We start from the raw sequence: 23,548 nt of genomic DNA, 5'->3' as shown, positions 1-23,548 counted from the left end.
ACACATTGGTGGGTAGGTGGGTGGCACACATTGGTGGGCAGTGGGCGGTTAATGCGTGACCCGGCCACCGTCCACCTCATATAGGCGGGAGGGGTTGGGTCATGCATTTAAAGGTAGGTGGCACACATTGGTGGGTAGGTGGGTGGGACATATTGGTGGGCAGTGGGAGGTTAATGCATGACCCAGCCACCACCCATCTCATATAGGTGGGAGGTTGCTGGGTCATGCATTTAAAGATGGGTGGCACACATTGGTGGGTAGGTGGGTGGCACACATTGGTGGGCAGTGGGAGGTTAATGCATGACCCAGCCACCGCCCACCTCATTCCGGCAGGCGGTGGCTGGGTCATGCATTTATAAGTGGATGGCTCACATTGGTGGGCAGTGGGGTTGCATTAAATACAGTACCAATAGTCACCAAAGTGCTGCAATCCAGACTTCAGTGTGAAGACAGGCTCTATCGTGCTTCCTTTTTCTTCTATCCACGATGCTGCACAATAAGGCGATTGGGCGTGTACAGGCTCCTGTCAGTCAAATTCCCCAACGTACGATGAATCGTGAGATACATCGTGAGTAAAAAATACTCACGATCTGCATCACATCGTGTCCCAGATTGGCAAACCTGCCCTACAGCATGGCAGATCTGAAGATGCGATGTACGATGAGCGGGGAAGCACATTGGGATCGTGATCGTGAGTGGAAACTCACGATTTGGGCATATTTTTCACGATTTGTCATCACGATTCGTCGAAATCGGCCAAATCGGGTAAAATATCGCTATGTGTGTGGGCAGCTTAACCTTCTTTGGCTGCTGACTTTCTGAATGTATTATACCTCACACTGCATTGTGCTGTGCCTCATTGTTCTGTATCTCTCTGTGTGCTGTACTTGTGTGTCCTGCTTCAGTTCTCACTATACTGTATATCTGTGTGCTGTATAATAGTCTTATGCTGGGTACACACTTAACGATGTGTACACAAACCAATGTAGTCCGCAGGGGGCCTGGCAGGGGTGCCGTCATCGGCAAGTGTGCCGACAGCGTCGGAACGACAGTAGGGGCCATGTTGCATTCGGCAGCATGGCTCATGCTGAAGATATTGCTCTACAGACCTGGATGCAGATTCGGTGGGTGATGTCGCTGACGACACGTGGGAGCACGCATCGTCAGCGACATAGCTAGTACACACTGCCCGATGTGGACTATATGTCATCCGATCCGACAGTGTATACCCAGCTGAAATCTCACTCCTGTGTGCTGGGCTCCTGAATCCTAATCCTAATCAAATGTGTTTGCTCCAGTATTCTTGCAGTGCCTCCTTATATTACACTCCAGCATTCCTGCAGTGCCTCCATGTATGGCACTTCAGCATTCTAAGTTGGAGTATCCTGTGCTGTACTCCACAGTTCTAATCAGACACCTGTGTGTATGCTCCAGCATTCCTGCAATGCCTTCCTGTATTGTCCTCCAGCATTCCAAGTTGTCATTCTTGTGCTGTGCTCCACAGTCCTGATCAAACACGTGTTTGCTGCATCATTCCTGCAGTGCCTCAGTGTATTGCTGTCCAGATTTCGAATTCCTGTGCTGCCCACTCAGTCTGTCCATCCATTCCCTTAATACCTTATACCTCTCTGATGCGTCTCTTCCAATATGCCTAAAGTCACTTCTGGTACTCGCCTGGGGTGCCGCAACCTGCTGATAATCTGCATTGGAGTCCTAACCTTCTTACTGGGGACCCTGATGAAAACCAGTGCCCCGTTAGATTCATCGCTGCAGGGAAAACAGTATCAAACCAGAGTTAGCAGAATGAGTCCCCCACATTTCAGTGCCATTGTAACACAACCTCTCTAGATTTAAAGGAGTATATGCAATTTGTTGGAATGTTTACCAAACCACACTGGAAAAGCAATATAAGTGGTGATCAGCTGCAATGAAAAGAATAAGAAAACCCTGATATTTACTCTTTCTACAAATTATAATAAGCTAACAAGCAAGATCAGGGAAGCTTTTCCATATCAGTTACAATAATACCTATAACTAAACATGGTCTTCTCTGGCCTCAGATGTGGCGGAGGTGGTGTATAATCTATGTATAATCTGTGTATATCTTGGAGGCCTGGAAAGACCAGAGCACCAATTACCTTCAACAGTTTCCTGGAATGCAATAATTGAGTGTTCTTCATATAGCACTGTAGTATTTATGTCCGGTTTTTAAATACAGTATGTTATAGATGTATTTCAGTACTGAGTTTCTTGGTGTGGGTGCAACCTTGCTAAAGGGAATGAGTAGAATATTGTAGAAGACTGGCCATTTCTAAATGATAAAAACATTATAAAGAATAAATAGTATTTCATAGTCCAGTTTGTGTCAAGTGTACTGCATTACTTACATCACTGACCACATTCCATACATCATACCTATATTTCTTTTTATTTTCAGTATATTAATTCTTGACATGAAGTCAAAGCTTGGGCTGATTTATGCTTTGCTTGTTCACGCAGAGCTCTGGAGTCTCACATGTAAGTGTATGATTGCTAATAGTTTCACATAATCGTTGGAATAATTAATGGTAAATGAAGCAATTACATTGTGGCCATGATATGACACACTAGCTAAGGGCCTGATACAGAATTGTACACTATTGCACAGTAACTGTGTCTTTGTATGCAGCGGCTGTGCAATAATATGCTAATGCCGCAGGAGGCATCGAGTGTATATAGACGCCTCCTGTCGGCTTCTCTGATCCGAGGACACAGCATTGAATCATCTATCTGAACATTGGTCATCTGAATAACCCTCAGGTTACCCAGGATTGCTGGTTACTCAGGATTGCTGGTAGCTGCAGCCAGTGAAGCTGCATCCAAGGACGCAACCACTGGATTCGGCACGCCGTGTCGCGGCCCCCAAATGCCAGCAGCATGTCAATCATGCTGCGGCATGTAGGGTACTCCGAAATACATCACAACCCCTGATCTGCATCTGTGTAGTGAATATGTGTATTGCATATGTGTAGTGCGGCTTCTGTGCTTGTGCAGGTCTAAAAGCATTAAAGATGTACATAAACATTGGATTTACCCACATCTCTGAATTAGGCCCTGTATCATAAGAGATGCCTGTACCTTCACTCTCAAAATGAAGTAATAATTGTTTACTGTAAAAATTGATTACTGTATAGACATTCACATGTGACTGTAGCATGCTGCCTAGAGATCGGCCTACTTAGAGTTGATGGCATCTCCATATACTGTGTACCTTCATTAGATGTATCTGTTGTGGCTTCTCAAAGGGTGCTGTAAAGTTGATGATGGTCATGTCTTAGGGGGCACATCCACTAGCAGACTGTGAAAAGACTGCACGACTACGACATTGTAATCGTGCAGTCGTTTCACAGTCTGTGCAGTGCCTACACTGAACGATCAGTCATTCAGTGTAGGCACCCTCCCTCATCCCTGAACATGGGCAATCTGTCGTTACCGGCAAATTGCCCAGCTTGTTCAGGCGATGATAGATGTCAAAAACGACCAGCGGGAGCACGCATTGGTTGTTTTTGACATTTTCATGGCTGATTTGTGGACAATTAATGAACGATAACGATATTGCTATGGTTCAATCGCTAATTTTAATCGGGTAGTGAATACCCGCCTTTAGTTTTATACTGCAATATTTTGGTTGCAATTTTACTCTGATGTTGGGACTCTATATACAGTAGGTCCCAAATGACTTCTTTTACAGTCATTGGGCTAAATGTAATAGCGTCCGAGTTTTTGACGCTGCAGGGATTTATGTGTCTCCCCGTATTTTTAAAGTGGCAATCATGTTACAGGCTAAACCAAGCTAGTTTAGCCTTTAAAATGATTGCCACTTTAAAATAACAGGGAGGCTCGCACAAATCCCTGCAGGGTTGGAAACTCAGAGGCTATTAAATTTAGCGCAATGTGAGAATCATTGCTAAACAAAATAACAATAATGAAAATACTGTGGCATATAAAGATGATAAATTTGAACTACTGTAGCATACAAATTGTTATTTTTTCAATAATTCAAATGCCTCTTTATCATTTTTTTGTAGGTACGCAAAATAATATAAATTGGGAAATTCAGCGCTATGATGGTTGGTATAACAATCTAGTTCATCATAAAAGAGGATCAGCAGGTACACCGTTTGCATAAACTTTACTTAAAGACAATCATAACAAGAATATATGTGGACGACATTAATCAAAACTGTCCAATGTACTGTATGTGTTAAGGTAAAAGGGAATGGTTTCATTATATCTAATATTTGTTGTACAAGCCTATATTTGTCATTGTTAGTATGCATTGTGAGTAGAGATGCTCAAAGATTTTTAATACCTTCGAAATGTGATTAAAATTCTCCAGTTTAATGGAAACAAACATATTTCCTGTATAATAACCACTTGACCACAATTCAAATTTGTGGTTTGTAATTTGTAGTATGTGTTTGAGGTTCACTTTTCACATTCATGTTGATTTTTTTTTTAACAATAGATACGATCTCGTATTTTAACTTTTTTTTTAAATTAAAACTGTGAACACTACAGAGTTCAATGATAATCATTCACATCCCAGGTTTGCAGTTTGCCACTGAAAATAGTTATAATGTATAGACTAAAGCTCAGACGGGTTGGGTACTGGATGCCGGCACTCGGGATCCCAGCGGTCAGAATACCGACGGCGACATCCCGACAGGGTTAGAATACTGACACTTGTCATCCTGTAGAGCAAAATAAAAACTGCGCTCTAGAGTCTATGACGGGACATCAGTTCAACACATATAATGTAAAAAACTATTTATTGTAATAAGGCTAAAATGCCGAATTCATAGAATTATGACATGCACATGATACATACAAGAGAGTTGATCAGACTCTCAATAATAAAAAACAATAAATGTAAGCACACGGATAACACAACTGAATATAGTTTACCAGTCTATATTGGATTGTAGCAGTATATAGAAACACTGATAGTAGTGTTACTGGTGACCCTGGAGATCCTTGAAAAAAGACAATAATAAGGAGAGTCTCGTATAAGTACAATGTAACCAGATAAAGGTATATCCAACCTTCTGTAGAAAGTCTTGTGTAAAATTCAATATAAGAGGTATATCAAAAATGTAGTAGACATCCTTTCTCCTGAAGGCACCTTATCAGTAACTTAACGCTGCATATAATGGCAGCTGATTTGAAACTCACTTATAATTAAAATATCAACATTCAGCCTCCTCCAACATATGTGGCTGTGTCCCTGTGAGCACAGCAACAGTTGTGGGAATGTAAAACTGGAGCTGTGGGCAACAGGAGTAATTAGTATATTAAGCCAGGTATACACCGTCAGCGTTAGGTGATGCCTGCTACCAGCCTACTCCAGAGTATACCAAATTACCTCGTAGTGGATTGTCAGTAGCCGGGGCACTGTAAGGTGAAAACTGTGAACGATGTTGTTCACCTGTGTATATTGCGCCAGATGACAGCCGTCTCAGTGCGGCGTTGGCATGGACGATGCCAAATGGTGATGTCCCTCGGCTCTGGATAGCAGCCAGGTGATAGTCGTGTCAGTGGAGTAGCGGTAATGCAGTGAATAGGGAGGTGAGCAGGAGGTGAGCGTCCCAGCGGCTCAAATAGTAGGTACGATCTCAGCTACTTAGGCAGTAAGACTCCCGATGGACCGGAGGTTGGTCAGGGCAGCAGCCGCCAGCTTGTATCTTTGAAGGGAGTGCGAATGGACGCTGAATGTAGGTGAGGTCTCCAGGCTCCTGTAGGGAACGACAACGCGTTTTGGCTACTGCTGTAGCCTTTGTCATCCTGTATTCTAAACCTCCACCTCTCCCTACCCCTAACCCTCCATCCCTGGGGTCTAAACCCAACCCACCACCCTAGTGCCTAAACCTAAACTTCCCCCTAAGTGCCTAGCCCTAACCCTCCCCTTAGTGCATAACTCTAACCCCTAGCCCTCCCCCTAACCCTGCTACTTACCGTCGGGATGCTGGCGTTGGGATTCTGACAGGTGTCGGGATTCCAGCACCGGTATCCTGACTCTCTGGATTTTGACCGGATCCCACTCAAACACATCAGATATTGGCAAGCCCAAGTTTAACTTGGATAAATCAGCTCCAGGTTCTTATACTTAACTGTATATATACTGTATATATTTTTTCGATCAGAACTTTGGCAAGTTCACCCCTAGCCCTCTTTCATCTGGAGAGGCGGATCAAGAGCATTCATGTGCAAGTTATTAGTATAATCTATTGGTAGAACCTGTTTGGTCATAATAGACAGTGTCGGACTGGGGTATGAAGTGCCCACAGGGGAATAGCAGGACCAGCCTTGGGTAGGTGTGGTCATCCCAGATTATTGCAACATCAATAATCTGTAACTCTTTAAATATAATAACAACAATCTGTACCCCCTTGTAATCAATGACATTGCGCCGGGGGGTGCAGGCCCCACGGGGTGTCACCCTTAGAGGGTGTAACTCAAAATGCAGGCTCCTCCTCAGTGACAGGAGCCGGATGTTGCAGTGTGACATTCTTCTGCAGCACTCGGCTCCTGTCACAAAGGAGAAGCTGACAGTGCTGGAACAACTAGCCTCCATGGGCAGCCCTGCATCACCGGTAATGCTGAGCATGCCCCTGAGGGAATTCCTGCGAGGCCATACCTCTTTACCTCAGGCCACGCCCCCTTTATTAAAAATAAGGGGTGCACTCGCCAGATTTTAAATGATCAGGTTTTATTCCAGCATATCAGAATACAATCAGCTCATCAGTGTTTTGATCAACACACGGACCTTTTCCAAGATAATTACACATTGGTCCCCTGTGCCCTATTTATACCATAGTACAATAATACATCACACTCATAATCACATATAAATTCACCCACATTTAAAGTAAAAAACACAGCCATATAGTAATACAATGCTCTGCATGCAAACCAGCTCCAATCCATTCCCAAGCATGATCCCCCTGCAGACATTGACTACACATGGACCATGGCCTCTGCCGCAGTTCCTGTCATCAAACAGGAAGTCAGTTGTTGCCATGGTATGGAGCGCATGCTGTCACGTCCATCTCCGGCCGCAGACATGCGCATCCATTACGGTAGTCAGGTCCCACTTACTATTCAGCAGGATAAAATCAACAGAGAGGCTGGCTGGCCCAATCACCTCTCCAGCCTACGATCATGTGATTGCGGCACCATCCGCCGATCACTCATAGTAATATGTTTACTGTTGCCAAGCAATCGCTACCATATACCACGTGATCACGGAGTTATACGAGAAAGACATTTGATTCACAGTTAAGCACCTCTGATCAAAATTTCCTTTGCATGATCATATTATATATAGTGGTGTAATTATTGCCATGTCTCTCCATAATCACTTAAGAATACTATCTAGCTCCTATAAATTAACCCTTCATTTGCTGGAAATGGAGTTGATTAGGCATCAAAACATATTTACCAGGCATGAACTTCAAATAACAGATGTATTGTTCATGAACTTCAAATAGGATTAATATCTTAATTTATCCCATACTGTATATCTAGATCGATTAGTTACAACTAAGTACTAAGGGTAAATTTACTAAGATGGGAGTTCTATTTAAGAAGTGACGTTGCCCATAACAACCAATCAGATTCTACTTCTCATTTATCTAGCACCTTTTTGAAGATAATACCTGGAATCTGATTGGTTGCTATGGGCAGCATCACTTCTTAATAGAACTCCCATCTTAGTAAATTTACCCCTTAGGATCTTATCTATGGTGGTCAAAAACTCAATAGAAAATCAAAATGAAAAATTTGATTGCTTTGAAAAAATACAAAGAAAATATCAAGAAAAATAAAAATCCAAAAATAGTTAAAAAATTAAAAACAAAATATTAAAAATATATATTTTTATCCAATAGCAAAAAAAGACCAAAAATACAGAAAAATGTTACATCCCCATTGACCAATCTACACCTAGCCATTTTAGTCCAGGAAAATGTATAGTCATTTAGGCCCCGTGGCCAAATAGTGTCCAATTTGTGAATCCAGAGTGCCTCTCTGCGCAGTAACATTTTAGCTCTATTACAGTCCCTTGCAGGTGGGGGAATAAAGTCAATCACCATTCATTTTAGAGATGCTAGAGAGTGACGGGCCTCCATAAAGTGTTTAGCCACCGGTTTATTCGTTGTTAACATGTGCAACTGAAGATATATATTACGTGGTCAGACATACATGTTACTCAATGTTTAATCTTCGTTTTGCAACCCGTGTGAGGATAGTGAAACAGTTCAACTGTTAGCACACCCCTGCATGTTCTGCAACCCGCACACCTTAAGCAGCCATGTTTTTGATTTAGTTATGAAAGCCAGGTAATAAACCCCTTTCGCGGATATAATTCCAGGGGCATCAATAAATCTTTAAGATTTGGGCCTCTTCTATAGCTGACTAATGGTTTATCTGGTAGTTTTTGCTTGAATGTCGGGTCTGTGGTCATAACTGGCCTATGTTGGTTGAGTGCTTTTTTTACAGCAATACCCGCTGTATCGCACATGGTCGTGACAATGACCGGTTCTCCTGAGTGTGCACCCCTTCTTTCTCTGTGCTCCCCGCATAGATCTTACGTGCTCTGGTTTTTATATGTAAAAACTGGAGTGCCAAACTTTGCTTATCCCTGATATACAGTGTACATATACATAGAATACATACATACATATGTGATGTACTGACTGGTTTGTACAGTGCTGCACCACTAGCACCAGGTTCAGGTGTGTTCGGATTGCTTCGGTGGCCGATTTTCCCGTGTTAAGATAGGACACACCGTGACAGAAAGGCAAGCCTGAATTCCCCTTTTGCAGACACAATGACTAGTCAGGAGGGAAGGTGCAACGCAATTTTATTATTTGTTAATAATTAACAACAAATGACAGGAGATATTTACCATTTACAGATGGAATTAAATTAATTACACTATTCAGTGACAAGGTATTTATTTATTACCTCCCCGTCATCTACCGGTGACCCCAGCTGGCAAGCAATGTGAAACCAACAAGATCCACAATTCCTGCAGAACTTTACTTTACCAAAAAAACAAATGAGAGACCTAAATATGAAACAAGCTGGTCTAGCTTGAATCAATGGTGCTCTGGCAATCTATAGCTGTGAAATACAGTCTGGGTTAACGCTCCTTTTTTTTGCTGAGAAAAACGTGGGAAAACACATGCAGGTTGGATAGGTTCTTGTAGTGCGCCAACTGTAACAACAAATAGTTTATGCAAAATAATTAGCTCCAAGCAGGGTTATGCACATGTAGGTTGGATAGGTTCTTGTAGTGCACCAGCTGTAACAACAAATAGTCTATGCAAAATAATTAGCTCCAAGCAGGGTTATGCACATGTAGGTTGGATAGGTTCTTGTAGTGCACCAGCTGTAACAACAAATAGTCTATGCAAAATAATTAGCTGCAAGCAGGGTTATGCACATGTAGGTTGAATAGGTTCTTGTAGTGCAAAAGCTGTAACAACAAATAGTTTAAAAATACAGTTCATCAGCTGAAAATGGCTAACAGTTTATGCAGATAGCAGTAGTTTACCGGCAACTTACACAGTCTTTGGGCCTTGAGAAAATAAGGACAACTGAGGCTATGCTGGTAGCAGTAGTTCACCGGCCACTTGCAATAATGTAACACAGTCCTTGAGCCTTGAGAAAATAGGGACAACAGTCTTCCTAATTGCCTATGCCACAAATTACTATCACCAGAATTGCCAGCCGGGGTTACACAGGGCTAATTAAACAAGTAATATACATTACATCAGTATGAATGGACTTTGAAATGGTTACCGGGCCAAATAGTGTATAAGAGACAATTTACATCAACACCAACACGGGTAAATACTCAAACATTTCATGCAAGCAAAATATTAATCAGCATTGACAATAATAACACAGTGAGCAGTGAACAGCTTTACAGAGTATTATAACAGATAAAGGGCCACGGAGGGCCACTATCAACCCTTTAGCTAACACACGAATCAAACAGTAAACAGAGCCAAATACATATCACATGGCATTACATTTACTTTAAAGCCAAACATAAAATACTTTGTACATCACCCACAGTGGCATCGGACATGAGCCGACACCCATAAGGCACGTCCCCTCCTGGACATGAGCCAGAGGTTCACAGGAAAGAAAATGACCACCAATGCAACTCTTGGGAAAAAGAGGGGGTGACCTATCTTTTACTTCCCCCCTATTTCATCACTTCACACACACTTTACCTAATTTAAGATATGATGACCCCTTTCTACACCCAGTTGTGTGGGATTCTAACCGGTCCCAGCTTTTACACAAAACCTAGTCTCCCAGCCTAATCATGGTTAGCCGCAAGGTAAAGGATAATGCAATAGACCCAGATAGGATAGGTGTACAGAGGGGCAGGGCCTTAATGGAGGGAAGATAGGAGCTGTGGAGGGACAGAGTATAGGGAGGTTCTGGTATTATCTCACCCCTGGCAGTGGCTGTTCAGCCTCTCACGATGTCCAGGGAAACTCTGGGATGCTAGGCACCGCACCAGAGCTTCCAGCTGCAGACCTCCAGCAGGTATTTTACAAGGAGCAACAGGTACAAAATCCCTTTTCCACAGGAGCTCTGTCCAGCAAACAAACAGCAGCAGGAGGGGTCCTGAAGCACTCTTCCTCTGGGGCTGTCTTTTCTTCTGCCCGTGCGGGTGACAGCAGGGTTTTCGTCACTGGCGGGACTTTTCCTCAGCTGGGGCTTCATCTGCGACGATGGAGCGATGAGACCTCCTTCCCAGGTAGCTCCTCTTCTCTCCCAGCATGTGCAGATTTACAAATGTGGCTCCTCCTGATAACAGGCACTTAGGGAGGCAGTCCTTTATTCAGAGGGAGCTTCTTCCAAAGCAGGGTGCTCTATGCAAATCCCCAGGCAAGCTTCTTCCAGGGACTCACATCCAGCATCAGAGCACCACCAGATTGGATAGGTAGCTTTCCAGGCTAATGTGAAGTCTGGTAATTGTAATCCAGGGCAAATATAAAAGTTATAGCATCCTTATTTTTACAGCTCCAAGGGCACTCCAATGAAAGTCCTTACAGACAGCACCAGGTGCAGTATTTGTAATCCTGGGTAAATGAGTGGGGTTACTGCATCCCTATTTGTACAGATCCAGGGACACTCCACAGAAGCACCTCACAGACAATCCTTTTTCAGAAATTCCTCCCAAACTCAGCACTGACAGCCTAGAGGAAGGTATTATATAAGCTCTCCCTCACTCTCCTCCCTGTCGGTCCGGCATCTATGGGTGGACAGAGGGAACCCAGCAATAGGCCGCCTACAGGGATCTCTGCCTAGACACCCAGGCTACCAATCAATGGGGCAGGATTTTCCCTCCTAAATGGATCGCTGACCAAGGGGCACTTTCTACCTCCCTGTTTGCACATGCTCAGTGGGGTTCAGGGAGAGCAAGGTCAGTCAAAGTTCACTATACCTGCCTATTATATGGAATGGGGCTGCAGTATATCTATGTGTACTGTGACACAGTTAGGTTAGGGGGTCCCTCTCCTGGGTAGAGGACTCCTTCCTTACACACACACACAGCAGCAGGGAAGTAGCACACCAGTCTGGATGCAAGTACAAGCTGGTCGGCGCCAGTCTTTATTGTACAATGACAGAAATATAAAGAAAACATAAATATAAATCCTAGCCCTGTCGGGGCACTAACTTCACAGGTAGTTCCCTCACTACCAGAACCTGGCAGGGCCTAATGCCCTCGCCAGCAACAAAGCACAGCACAGTACTCACAGATAGGTTTTCCAAGTGTCTCTGAGCAAACTCCCTGTCTGCTCTCCCAGGTGAGACAATCAGCCCTCAACACACTAGGCTTATATTGGCCACTCTCAGGTGGAAAACTAACAAGCTTGTTACCAGGCTGCGAGAACCAAAACCTGGAGTGGCCGTGGGTGGAGCCCTCCCTCTCCTCTCACCCACAACCCCCAGGTCCCAAACCGGCTTTTCAAAAAGCCGAAACTCAAGCCTGCTACACTGCAGACTCTCTCCTTGGGGTTTAAAACACAAAAGACAGGAATTTGGGACAAATGTACCTGCCACAGACCACTTTACCAGTGATCCTATCACAGTACATACATAAAAAAAAAATATTGGGGACCCCTATTTGGGAACAAACTTGGGGGTACCACACATATACATAGTATACACATACATAGTACACATAGTGTACATAAACGTATATATACTGTGTATATATACATAGCATACATACATATACATAATAGTATACACATAGCATCCATAATATACATACATATACAGTATACATACTGTATACATAGTAAATATAGTTATATACCTATTCAGAATAGGCAGCTGGCAGGGAGGCGGTTACAGGAGGGGCTGTTACATTTCAGGGGATGCAGATAAGGAACACATGTAGGGAGGGGGTAGAGGGGGGTCTCACCTATTAAACATTTTTTTAATTGCCCTGGCCCCTTTGTTACCTGCAACCATGCTCAGGGCAGATGCCTGGTGACCTTTACTGTGAGGAGACATCAATGTAATAAGACATAGAGCTCCTGCCTGCCGGACTCACTGACAGCAACAGAGCACAGACAGCAGCTATGCAGGGGAAGAGAAGCTCTGCAGGAGTCTGGAGAGGAGAAGGCGGGTCTGGGAGAGATAAACCCAGCTCATTGGTGGCTGGTCTCAGGGGAGGGGCCAGCTACTGGCAACAGCCCAGACGTTGCAATATGTAAACAATTCAGCAGTGAGCAGTGTGGGGGTCCAGACAGGTGATTGAAACTGCAAGGGGAAAGGTGATTGCCAGTACACAGAGTGAATCCGCCACTCATTGCCTGCAGCCATCTGCCAGGACAGTCAACAGCCTGGTGACTGCATGGCAACCAGCTGCAGTGTGCAAAAACTGGAATATCAGAATGGTGCTATCAATGAGCTGCGGGTTCAAGGAGTGTGTCACTCTCCTAACAATTAAGTAAGTATACAAAGAAAAATGAAAGAACCTGCGCTATAAACTAGTATTGGTATGACTGATTCATAAATAACATGGATTAAAACAATATTGGATAAATAACCAAATAATAGCATATCAAGGCATAATATTCACTGCAATTGTCACATCATATGCATTGCTGAATAAATATATAGGTATACGGTTTGGTTTGAAAAGGTTCATTTAATACATAAAGGGCCTGATTCAGAGCCGGACGTTCTGACCAGAGCGCTCGCTCTGAATCAGGGCCGTCCTAGCTCAAATTGGAGCGGCCTCCTGGCCGCTCGCATAGATGTGGGTGACCACCCACAGCTTATGCGAACGGCCAAAAAGATGGTCGCGATGGTCAAGACCATCGCGACCATCGGGCTTGCGACGAGACCCTTGTGGTAGGGTCTCGTCTGCCGCAAGCCCTGAGTGCTTTTGGCTATATCTGTGTATAGCTCTCAGCTTCCTCAATAGCTTCCTATTGAGGAAGCTGTGAGCTATACACAGCAAAACGCGTCTAGTCCTTGACCATCAAACATCTGCTGCACTTGGGAACTTTTAATACGGATCTCCGGACCGGCATCTTTACATTGGACTCCAGCGTTCATTCTACTTCCACACTATTCGACCCAGTGGGATGTGATCGCCTTTGAAGCTGGTAATTATAATTGCTGGACATTATTCCAGGATATACCCTAAATGATCAGTGACTATTACCTATATTTATCATCATATATTGGATCAGTCACCCTTCCAATTCACCACAAGGGACTTTCCTACCCCTTAATCCTTAATCAGTTTACCTGTATGTATATGCTGCTACTGTGCTTTATGTATTAAATTAACCTTTTCAATCCAAGCCGTATACCTATATATTTATTCAACAATGCATATGATCTGACAATTGCAGTGAATATTATGCCATGATATGCTATTATTTGGTTATTTATCCAATATTGTTTTAATCCATGTTATTTATGAATCAGTCATACCAATACTAGTTTATAGCTGCACCCTGCTAACAGCGCTGGTGACCTAGTCTAGGCCCCACCCTCTCGTGATAGAGGGCGTGGCTTTTAATCACCTGGGCCCACCGGGGATCTCCCGGAATCTCCAGCGGCCCAGTCCAAGCTTGGTAATAGGTGTCATTGGAATGTAAAATGGATGGTCAGTCCACAAAGATGTTCTTAAACAGGCCGCTGGGTTTATTGCGGTAACAGTAGTGTACACATAGTTAAACAGTGGTATAGCAGTATGCAGCTGTAACAGCGGAATAGCAGCATGCATTATGCACAGTGCAATAATCACAGGGCTCTTACAGAGGAGATAATGAAAAAAAGGGGAGAGAGATTCCGCACCAGCCGAGAATTTAGTTAAATGCAACTACGCAAAGAAGTAACAAGAAGTACAGAAGGCAGACTATGCCTGTCGTGGGTTAAACCTTGAGGCTATGGGCGGTTTGTGTGAGGTCACATGGGTGATTTTTAGCCAGTTAGGTGTTAATGGGTGGGGTTAAAAGTTAGAGTATTTAAGGCTTGTTGTCGCCAGGTACAAGCCTCTTTGTGAAGAATTTGCCCTCCGGAAACCGGGGCAGTACTACATCTTTTCGGGTGATTAGTTATGTTGCAATATTAAGTTGGATACCCCTTTTAGTTGTGAGTTGTAAGCACCCATAGGGCCGACTCCGCCCACAATGCATGTCTTGCGCTGGTGCATTGCTGGGCTGCGGTGATTATTGCTTGTCCTTTCTTACCACCATACAGTCTTTACATTTTGATCTTTTCAATAAATAGATAACCATTTTTAATGCCATTCCTGTCTCTGTGTCGTTATCTTAGTTAAGATTAAAGTTATTGAGACCTATTGCAGAAAACACACATTGGCCGTTAGCTTTTTACTTGAAAACTCACATGTCTTTGTTGGCCAAATTATGCTAATGTGAAACCCCCTTATGTGCATGATTATTCATTGGGGTGATGCGGGGGTACCAGAGGTTCTGTCCTGCCATTTTACCTTGAAATAAAGATTTTCCCTGCCTTCTTACCAGGCTCAGGGGTGTCTGCACAAAAAGTATGCAAATTTATTCTGGAATTGAATTGCAAATGTAATTTGCAGTGCGAGTTCGTCATGAGGTCGGCTGGAAGGACCCAACTCACACCTAATTGGATTGACCCCTAATTGTGGATTTGGAACACAAGTACAGTTAGTTTTGTGCTGAAGTATAAAAACTGTATTTGTTTTGCAGAAGCTTGTCTTGTATCTTTGTGGAAATATATGCCTGGTAAGATCAATGCAGGTTCTGCTCTTGTAATAGTGATCATCAGTGCAAACCTTTTAGTGTACAAAAATAAAATACCCCTGCCCTTAAGAAAAGCATTCCTAGTACCAAAATTTGGGAGGGCAAATATCATAATAACCCCACAAAAAGGCTGCTACCAACAATTTGCCTCATATTTTAGGAGAAAAAGTGCTAAATGAATTAAAGCGATGGTACAAAAGCAGAAGTTAGGTGGACATTCTTCCACCACGCACATTTTCTGGAGGAGTCACAAATGTCAACACAATTCTCTCTGCGAAGGTTATATTAAAGTGGTCGGTGTGCACATTTGCCCAAATAAAGCAGTGTGGGTGTACAGTGCTTGCAGATTCATAAGTTAGCATTAGTGTTCCATTGTTATGTTTAGGTTCATTGTTTATTTTCATTTTTAGGTTCTAGACTTTTGCGTCTCTTGCCATGTGCCTATTCTGATGGGGTATATCAAGCTGTGCAAGAACCACACCTACCCAACCCACGGAAAATCAGCAATGTAGCTATGAAAGGTGACTCGGGACAATCCTCACTACAGAATCGAACAGTCCTGGGTGTCTTTTTTGGTACGAAAACCTGATGAAAACTGAAATCTACTACATATAATGCAGTGTATTTGGGAATTATCATTCAATACACCCAGACACACACACACACACACTATAATGTCAAAATGTGCCATTCCTTATTGTGTATATATGTATCTGTACACACACACACACACACACACACACACACACACACACACACACACACACAGATTTTCGTTGATATGCACAAAGTTCACGCAGTCCTTTAATTTGTAAGACAATTCCAAAATGCAACCATTCTGATGTGGTGCAGCACCATCCAAATGCCCTATACAAGAAGCACAAACTCTACACAAAGACAAAAAAGCAAGGGGCAACAATCGTGAAATATGGTAAAATAAGTAAACTTTACTTCAGGGTCATAAACACGTTCATCAAGATAAAAGTTCATAAGCATATAACAAGCTCTTAGATAGAGGATTCACCGCTATTCACCAGATGCACGTCTCCAGAACAATACTGCAGGCGTCTAGTATACACATTCAGTCGCGGTTGCTAGAATTTCTCAGTGCCGTCAAAGCGTCATCAGCCATATCGAGCCTGATTCGTCACTCCATTGGACTTCGTCAAGGGGTGTGTTACAACTGCGTCAAGGGCTTACTTATATTCCAAACTACCGCCATTTGCATAATGATTCGTATTAACAATTTGGCTCATGTCATTTTACAAATTACATCTAATAACTTAATCGCACAGGTGTTATTATTTATTCACACATCATTACTTATGCAACGTTAAAAATAATAATAACAAATGGCAAAGGTTCACGCTCAGTTATTTGATCTGTCACATGACCATCGCCACTTTTATGGTTATCATTCAGCGACATTTATATAATATAGAATCCAAATAGCAACAATAAAAGTAATAGACATCTGGCCACAAAATTATAAAGCTCAGTCATTAAAACTCTCTATTGCTATATATATATACTTAAAATATGTTTATACACACTTTTAATTACACATGAAAAAGAAAAGAAAGAGATGCCATCTTTAAGGTTATCACTCAGCGATAATTTATAATACATCTAATACTGATATATTGGTCATCAGCATAACAGAATTTCCTTACAATTGTATTTTATAATATCAAAAGTCGCTAATAACAGATCACAAATTCCATTTCATTAGTCATATAAATTAGAGATGTGCTAAGACCCTTGTATTCTGGTTCTAACTAAGTCATTGTCATGTTTTGGTTTTGGCAAAACCACCCTCAAGTGTTTAGCTTCGGTTTTGATATTGGTTTTGGATTTCTCTAAAAATTGATAAAAACAGCTAAAATCATGTGACGTGGACCTGTTTTTGTTCCTTTTGTATTATTAACATCAATAACAGTCGAAACTCAGTTCTACTCAGAACACCAAAGTGATCCAAGCAGGGACTCAGTATGACTCAGAATGTTCAGATGTGTTCAGTTTTCAGCAGAACCGCACTGCTCATCTCTAATATAAATATCCTAATACACATTTCAGCCTAAAATACACAATACAATTCAATAACAAATAAAATAAATAATATATTTAAAAAAGATATAAATATTTAGATAAATAAATTCATATGTCAAATATAATAAATGTGATAAAAAATAATAGATATAAATATAGTTAATTATTAATGCGTCTAACATCTACTAAGCACCTATGTTACCGAAAGGAGAAAGACAAAAAAATGAAGGAGGGGGTGGGGGGGAAGAGACAGGGGAGAAAAACACGTTAATCGACCAAGTTATACATAACAATTGCCTCATACATGTCGCAGCTGGCAAAAAAATTCGACAACATCTGCAACATGAAGACAAGAGTCTGCCATAAGTATTAATCATGCAGGAAGGGAGTATTACTACAGTTTTCATTTAATCCATGGGGTAAAAAAGTATTGAGCGTGTTCAGTAGATCCAAATCTCTCGTCTTGCCAAATATTTTTAATGCTCACCACTCCTATCATCCAGTTCTACATGCCTCAAAGGAAAAGTCTTCTTACAAGCTTTAAAGGGAGAGCCACCTAGACAAGAGTTTTGACATTCAAAAAAGTGTGGCCTGTAATAGCAGTGATTGGGAAACTCTGGTCTAGGGACATTGTGATTCTTTACATTATTAAGTAATTTTCAGTTGATGTTTGGTATTCCCGATGTACTTTTTACCACACTTACACTCTATCAAGTAATGTCCAAATGAGCTTTGAAAATGCATTAGTCCCTTTATGTTCTAAAATTGTGTATTATCAGAATTAGAGCATCTATTCCTCTATTTACTTCTGCATTTGCACACTTTACATTTGTTACAATAGAAATATCCTGTTGAATTGCTCAGTCATTTTTTATTTTTTATTAATTGGCCGATTACTAGGAGCCCATCTCCTGAAGTGTTCTGGCCCTATTAAAAACAATTGAGGCTTGGTTCTGTATTGATTTTATCTCTTTTCTTTAAGTTGGTTGTATCTAATACAAGATTTAAAAACTCTATTTTATCTGGTTGAAATATATATATATATATATATATATATATATATATATATATATACAGGGCCGGTGGAAGGTTTCTCTGCACCCTAGGCAAAACTTCAGCCTACTTCCCCCCCACACCACCCATAAGTAAACCTAGATGCATAATGCATTCTAAAGAGGTCTGGCCCGGGAGGCACATACCTCCCTGTCCCTGGTCCCCAACCCAGCCCGCCCCTGCTGCATGTACAGCTCAGAGAGCAGTGCCCTGAGTGGTCCAATTTGTCTGTTTTCTTCCCTACCCCACCCCCCTACTCTCAGTAAAGCTGACAGCTACAGTGTTGATTATTTTTATAAGTTGCACTAATTTTTATTTTATTATTTTATGTTCATAGCATACACCAGAGCCCTCTGCTCTGCTGGTATAGTGGTCTTATGTGAATAATTATATAAAACATATTATATTACTACAGTAGTTTTATACAATTATTCACATAAGACCACTACATAACACAAAACTTGATTAGCTGACTTACCATCACATGCTGTCAGCGTTTTTTTTCATACAGTATACTTCTTCACATCCTCAGCCCAGCAGCCTGCTCAGTGCTCCTCATCTTCTGCAGGAGGAGAGAGGTGGCTGGTCAGGGGGGTGGGCGCCCACACTAGTAAATAACAGTGCATGTCAGCGCTGCACCACTGACAGCGCAGGTGGCCGGATGCGGAGAGTCAGAGACCTCACTCTGGTAGTACCAGTGAGGTACAGTATGTGGGGCAGTGCTCCTAGTTGGAATACTGAAGTGAGGGTATGGACATTTTAGTTATATATACTGTATATCAAATAAATGAAGGCGGCTCTCAGATACTCATAATGGCATGAAAGACTTGTGATTAAACAATTATGAGTCTCAGAGTGCTGCCATCATTTGTTTGATATATTTTGGGGATTGCAATATCTCCTATAGGGAGGCATCACAGCATGCTTCATGTAAATAAATATATATATATATATATATATATATATATATAGCGTTCCTGCTAGGCTGTTTTAGTGGGGGGAGGGCAAAAAGCACCCTGCCCTCACAGCCTGCGGGTGCCATCTTCACCCGCGGGTCGCAGTGTCCCGCAGGTGGAGAAATGTGCAGTGACCCGGTCACCGCCGGAGAATAGACGCTGGGAGCATGTGCCCGGCATCTTTTCTCCCTGTCTGCAGCGATTGGGCGCTGCCCGGCGTGTCCGTAAGTGCTGGGCACACCCCCAAGAGTGATGAAATGGGGATGTGTCTTATAGACACGCCACCCTTTTCAATGGCCACACCCCCTTTTCGGGTGCCCTGCCTGCCGCCGGAACTAGAGTGAACACTATATATACTATATATATATATGTTGCTTGTAATTTGGCACTAGCAGTATAGTAATGTAGTTGAATGGGTGCCTTCCTTCAGATAGTATATAAACCAGGTAATTCCTTAGGAGCACAGCAAGCCCCAGAGAGAAAGAAAAACCGCCACTTGGTGTATTATGTTATTTTTCTAATACATATTTGATTTTCTACCAACAGAGTGCCGCTTTTTCTTTCTCTATGGGGCTTGCTGTGCTCCTAAGGCAATACCTGGTTTATATATATATATATATTTCCAAAGTTCTGCACTCACACCTTCACACGATGATTAGATCAGGGTGCACTTCAGGACCATAGTCCAAAATATAAAACAAAGAATATATATATATATACATACATATATATATATATATATATAAATTTCAGAACATGGGGTATACTATAACACTGATATATATATATATATATATATATATATATATATATACATATATTATACACACTACCGTTCAAAAGTTTGGGGTCACCCAGACAATTTTGTGTTTTACATGAAAATTTACTTTTAATTATCAAATGAGTTGCACAATGAATAGTACATATCGTCAAGACATTGGCAAGGTTAGAAATAATGATTTTTATTTGAAATAATAATTTTGTCCTTCAAACTTTGCTTTCGTCAAAGAATGCTCATTTTGCAGCAATTACAGCATTGCAGACCTGGCATTCTAGCTGTTAATTTGTTATGGTAATCTGAAGAAATTTCACCCCAAGCGTCCTGAAGCACCTCCCACAAGTTGGATTGGCTTGATGGGCACTTCTTGCGTACCATACGGTCAAGCTGCTCCCAAAACAGCTCAATGGGGTTGAGATCTGGTGACTGCGCTGGCCACTCCATTACAGACAGAATACCAGCTGCCTGCTTCTTCCCTAAATAGTTCTTGCATAATTTGGCGGTGTGCTTTGGGTCACTGTCCTGTTGGAGGAGGAAATTGGCTCCAATCAAGCGATGTTCACAGGGTATGGCATGGCGTTGCAAAATGGAGTGATGGCCTTTCTTATTCAAAATCCCTTTTATCTTGTACAAATCTCCCACTGTACCTGCACCAAAGCAGCCCCAGACCATCACATTACCTCCACCATGCTTGACAGATGGCGTCAGGCACTCTTCCAGCATCTTTTCACTTGTTCTGTGTCTCACAAATGTTCTTCTGTGTGATCCAAATACCTCGAACTTTGATTCGTCTATCCATAACACTTTTTTCAAATCTTCCTCTGTCCAAAGTCTGTGTTCTTTTGCCCATATTAATCTTTTCCTTTTATTGGCCAGTCTCAGATATGGCTTTTTCTTTGCCACTCTGCCTAGAAGGTCAGCATCCTAGAGTCGCCTCTTCACTGTAGACATTGACACTGGTGTTTCGCTGGTACCATTTAATGAAGCTGCCAGTTGAGGACTTGTGAGGCATCTATTTCTCAAACTAGAGACTCTAATGTACTTGTCTTTTTGTACAGCTGTGCACAGGGGCCTTCACACTACTCTTTCTACTCTGGTTAGAGCCTGTTTGTGCTGTTCTCTGGGAGTAGTACACACCGTTGTATGAAATGTTCAGTTTCTTGGCAAATTATTGCATGGAATAGCCTTAATTTCTAAGAACAAGAATAGGCTGTCGAGTTTCACATGAAAGTTCTCTGTTTCTGGCCATTTGGAGAGTATAATTGGTCCCACAAATGTGATACTCCAGATACTCAACTAGCTCAAAGGAAGGCCAGTTTTATAGCTTCTCTAATTAGCAAACCCGTTTTCAGCTGTGCTAACATAATTGCACAAGGATTTTCAAGGGTTTCTAATCATCCATTAGTCTCATAACACGATTAGCAAACACAATGTACTATTAGGACACTGGAGTGATGGTTGCTGGAAATAGGCCTCTGTACACCTATGTAGATATTACTTTAAAAACCAGACGTTTGCAGCTAGCATAGTCATTTACCACATTAACAATGCATAGAGTGTATTTCTGATTCATTGAATAAAACAGTGCTTTTCTTTCAAAAATAAGGACATTTCTAAGTGACCCCAAACTTTTGAACGGTAGTATATATATATATATATATATATATATATAATATATATATATATATATATATATACACATACTAACAGTTTGCTAAATAATTTGAGCCAATATTAAGCATCATATATGATATATCAGTCACAAATAGTATTTCTATACCTTGAAGGGGAAAGAGGTTTAGCACAGAAGTTGAAAATAACGGCTGCCAAACAAACACTGTGCTGTTGCAGGTCACATTCGAGCTGCTGCAGTGTGCAGAGTTTCTCTTCCAGTCATTCGGCTCACGCTAACTATGGAGTGGATGCCCGATGCCCCGCCCAGCCCAGTAAGACCTGCCACATGCCGATTGTTACCTGAAAGCAGGCAGGTCCTTTCCATGAATACAAAATCAACCTTCACATCCAAAATAAATTCAGTTTATAATGTCAAAAAAAGTGTACTGCTTAAATAAATGTAAAAAAAATATATTATAGCATGAATGTAGTAAATAACCATAAACATATCCAATTCCACGGTAAGGTTGGTCATTAGAAGCACATAATTGCTCTGGAACTTTTTGCAAGACAGAGACACTAATTTTAAGCTTTCCTAGGAAAAACATAATGTTAAAGCTGGTTGCACAATAAAGGCATTAGCTCATTCATATTCCTTTGCCACCTTACTTTTGTCTGACATGACTATTTAATTTATATTTGGGTGTGTTTAATCTATCATGTGAGGAAATAATGATGCAATCGTAAAAATATTTTGTGATGTTGTGATGTCTTCCAACAGAACAGCCAGGAGTAAGAATTCGTTTTAGAACATTAGTTGAAATGTTTTTTTACCTCAATCTAAAGCCGAATCTCTAACACAATCACATTTTCAGAGAAACAATCTGCAATCATATTTGAGCTTCTTCAATTAGGTTCAATAGACATAAAATGAATAAAATAATAAATGCAGGCTCCAGTGTTAAGCTGCATACACACGTGAAGATTTTCTGTCCAACCATCCAACTAGTTGATTGGTTGGAATGAAAATCTGGTAAGGTATGAAAGCAAATGACAATCAGCAATTTGCTCCCAAACAGGGCCGGATTAAGGTCTGTGGGGGCCCCTGGGCAACAAACAAGTGGGGGTCCTTATTAAATGTGACGAACTGGGGGTATGTGCAATGGGAACCTCAGTAGTGTTAGTGCCCACAGTAGTGGTGCCCTTTATGCAGTTCACCTAGTAGTAGAGCCCCCTATGCAATTCTCCCATTAGTAGTGCCCCCAGTAGTCATGCCCCCTGTAGTTATGCCCCAAGTAGTAATGCCCCCTGTGGTAGTGTCCCCAATAGTAATGCCCCCTGTATAAATACCCCCAGTAGTAATACCACAGTAGTTGTGCCCCCAATAGTCATGCCCCCTGTGTGTGCCCTATAGTAATGCCCCCTGTCTAAGTCCCCTCAGTAGTAATACGCCTGTAGTTGTGCCCCCAGTAGTAATGCCCCCAGTAGTCATGGCCCCTGTGGTAGTGGCCCCAGTAGTCAAGCCCCCTGTGTATAAATGCCCCAGAAGTAATGTCCCCCCCCTGAGTAATGCCCCCAGTAGTAATGCTACCCCCCTGAGTAATGACCCCAGTAGTAATGCTCCCCCCGAGTACTTCCGCTAGTAGTAATGCCCCCTCCCGAGTAATGCCCCCAGTAGTAATGCTGCCCCCCCGATAATGCTCCCCCCGAGTAATGCCCCTAGTAGTAATGCCCCATCCCAAGTAATGCCCCCCCTAGTAGTA

At 42.1% G+C, this 23,548-nt stretch overlaps 1 protein-coding gene across 6 annotated transcripts in view; it reads left to right on the top strand.

The window, feature by feature from the left end:
* The window catches only part of LOC148540355 (dual oxidase 1-like), a 229,697-nt gene that overhangs the window by 29,115 nt on the left and 177,034 nt on the right, over nt 1-23,548 (top strand). For all 6 annotated transcript variants that reach the window (XM_088445660.1, XM_088445643.1, XM_088445669.1 and 3 more), the window contains 3 exons: nt 2,438-2,517; nt 4,068-4,151; nt 15,746-15,910. In XM_088445660.1, the coding sequence (XP_088301786.1) occupies nt 2,454-2,517; nt 4,068-4,151; nt 15,746-15,910 (313 nt within the window). In that variant the 5' untranslated portion in view covers nt 2,438-2,453. The remainder of the gene's footprint in view (nt 1-2,437; nt 2,518-4,067; nt 4,152-15,745; nt 15,911-23,548) is intronic.

The sequence above is a fragment of the Taudactylus pleione genome, unplaced genomic scaffold (assembly GCF_031769625.1).
Source record: "Taudactylus pleione unplaced genomic scaffold, aTauple2 ptg000019l, whole genome shotgun sequence".
NCBI classification, from domain to species: Eukaryota; Metazoa; Chordata; class Amphibia; order Anura; family Myobatrachidae; genus Taudactylus; species Taudactylus pleione.
The sequence above is the reverse complement of the archived record's forward strand: the minus strand, read 5'-3'. Positions and strand labels throughout refer to the sequence as shown.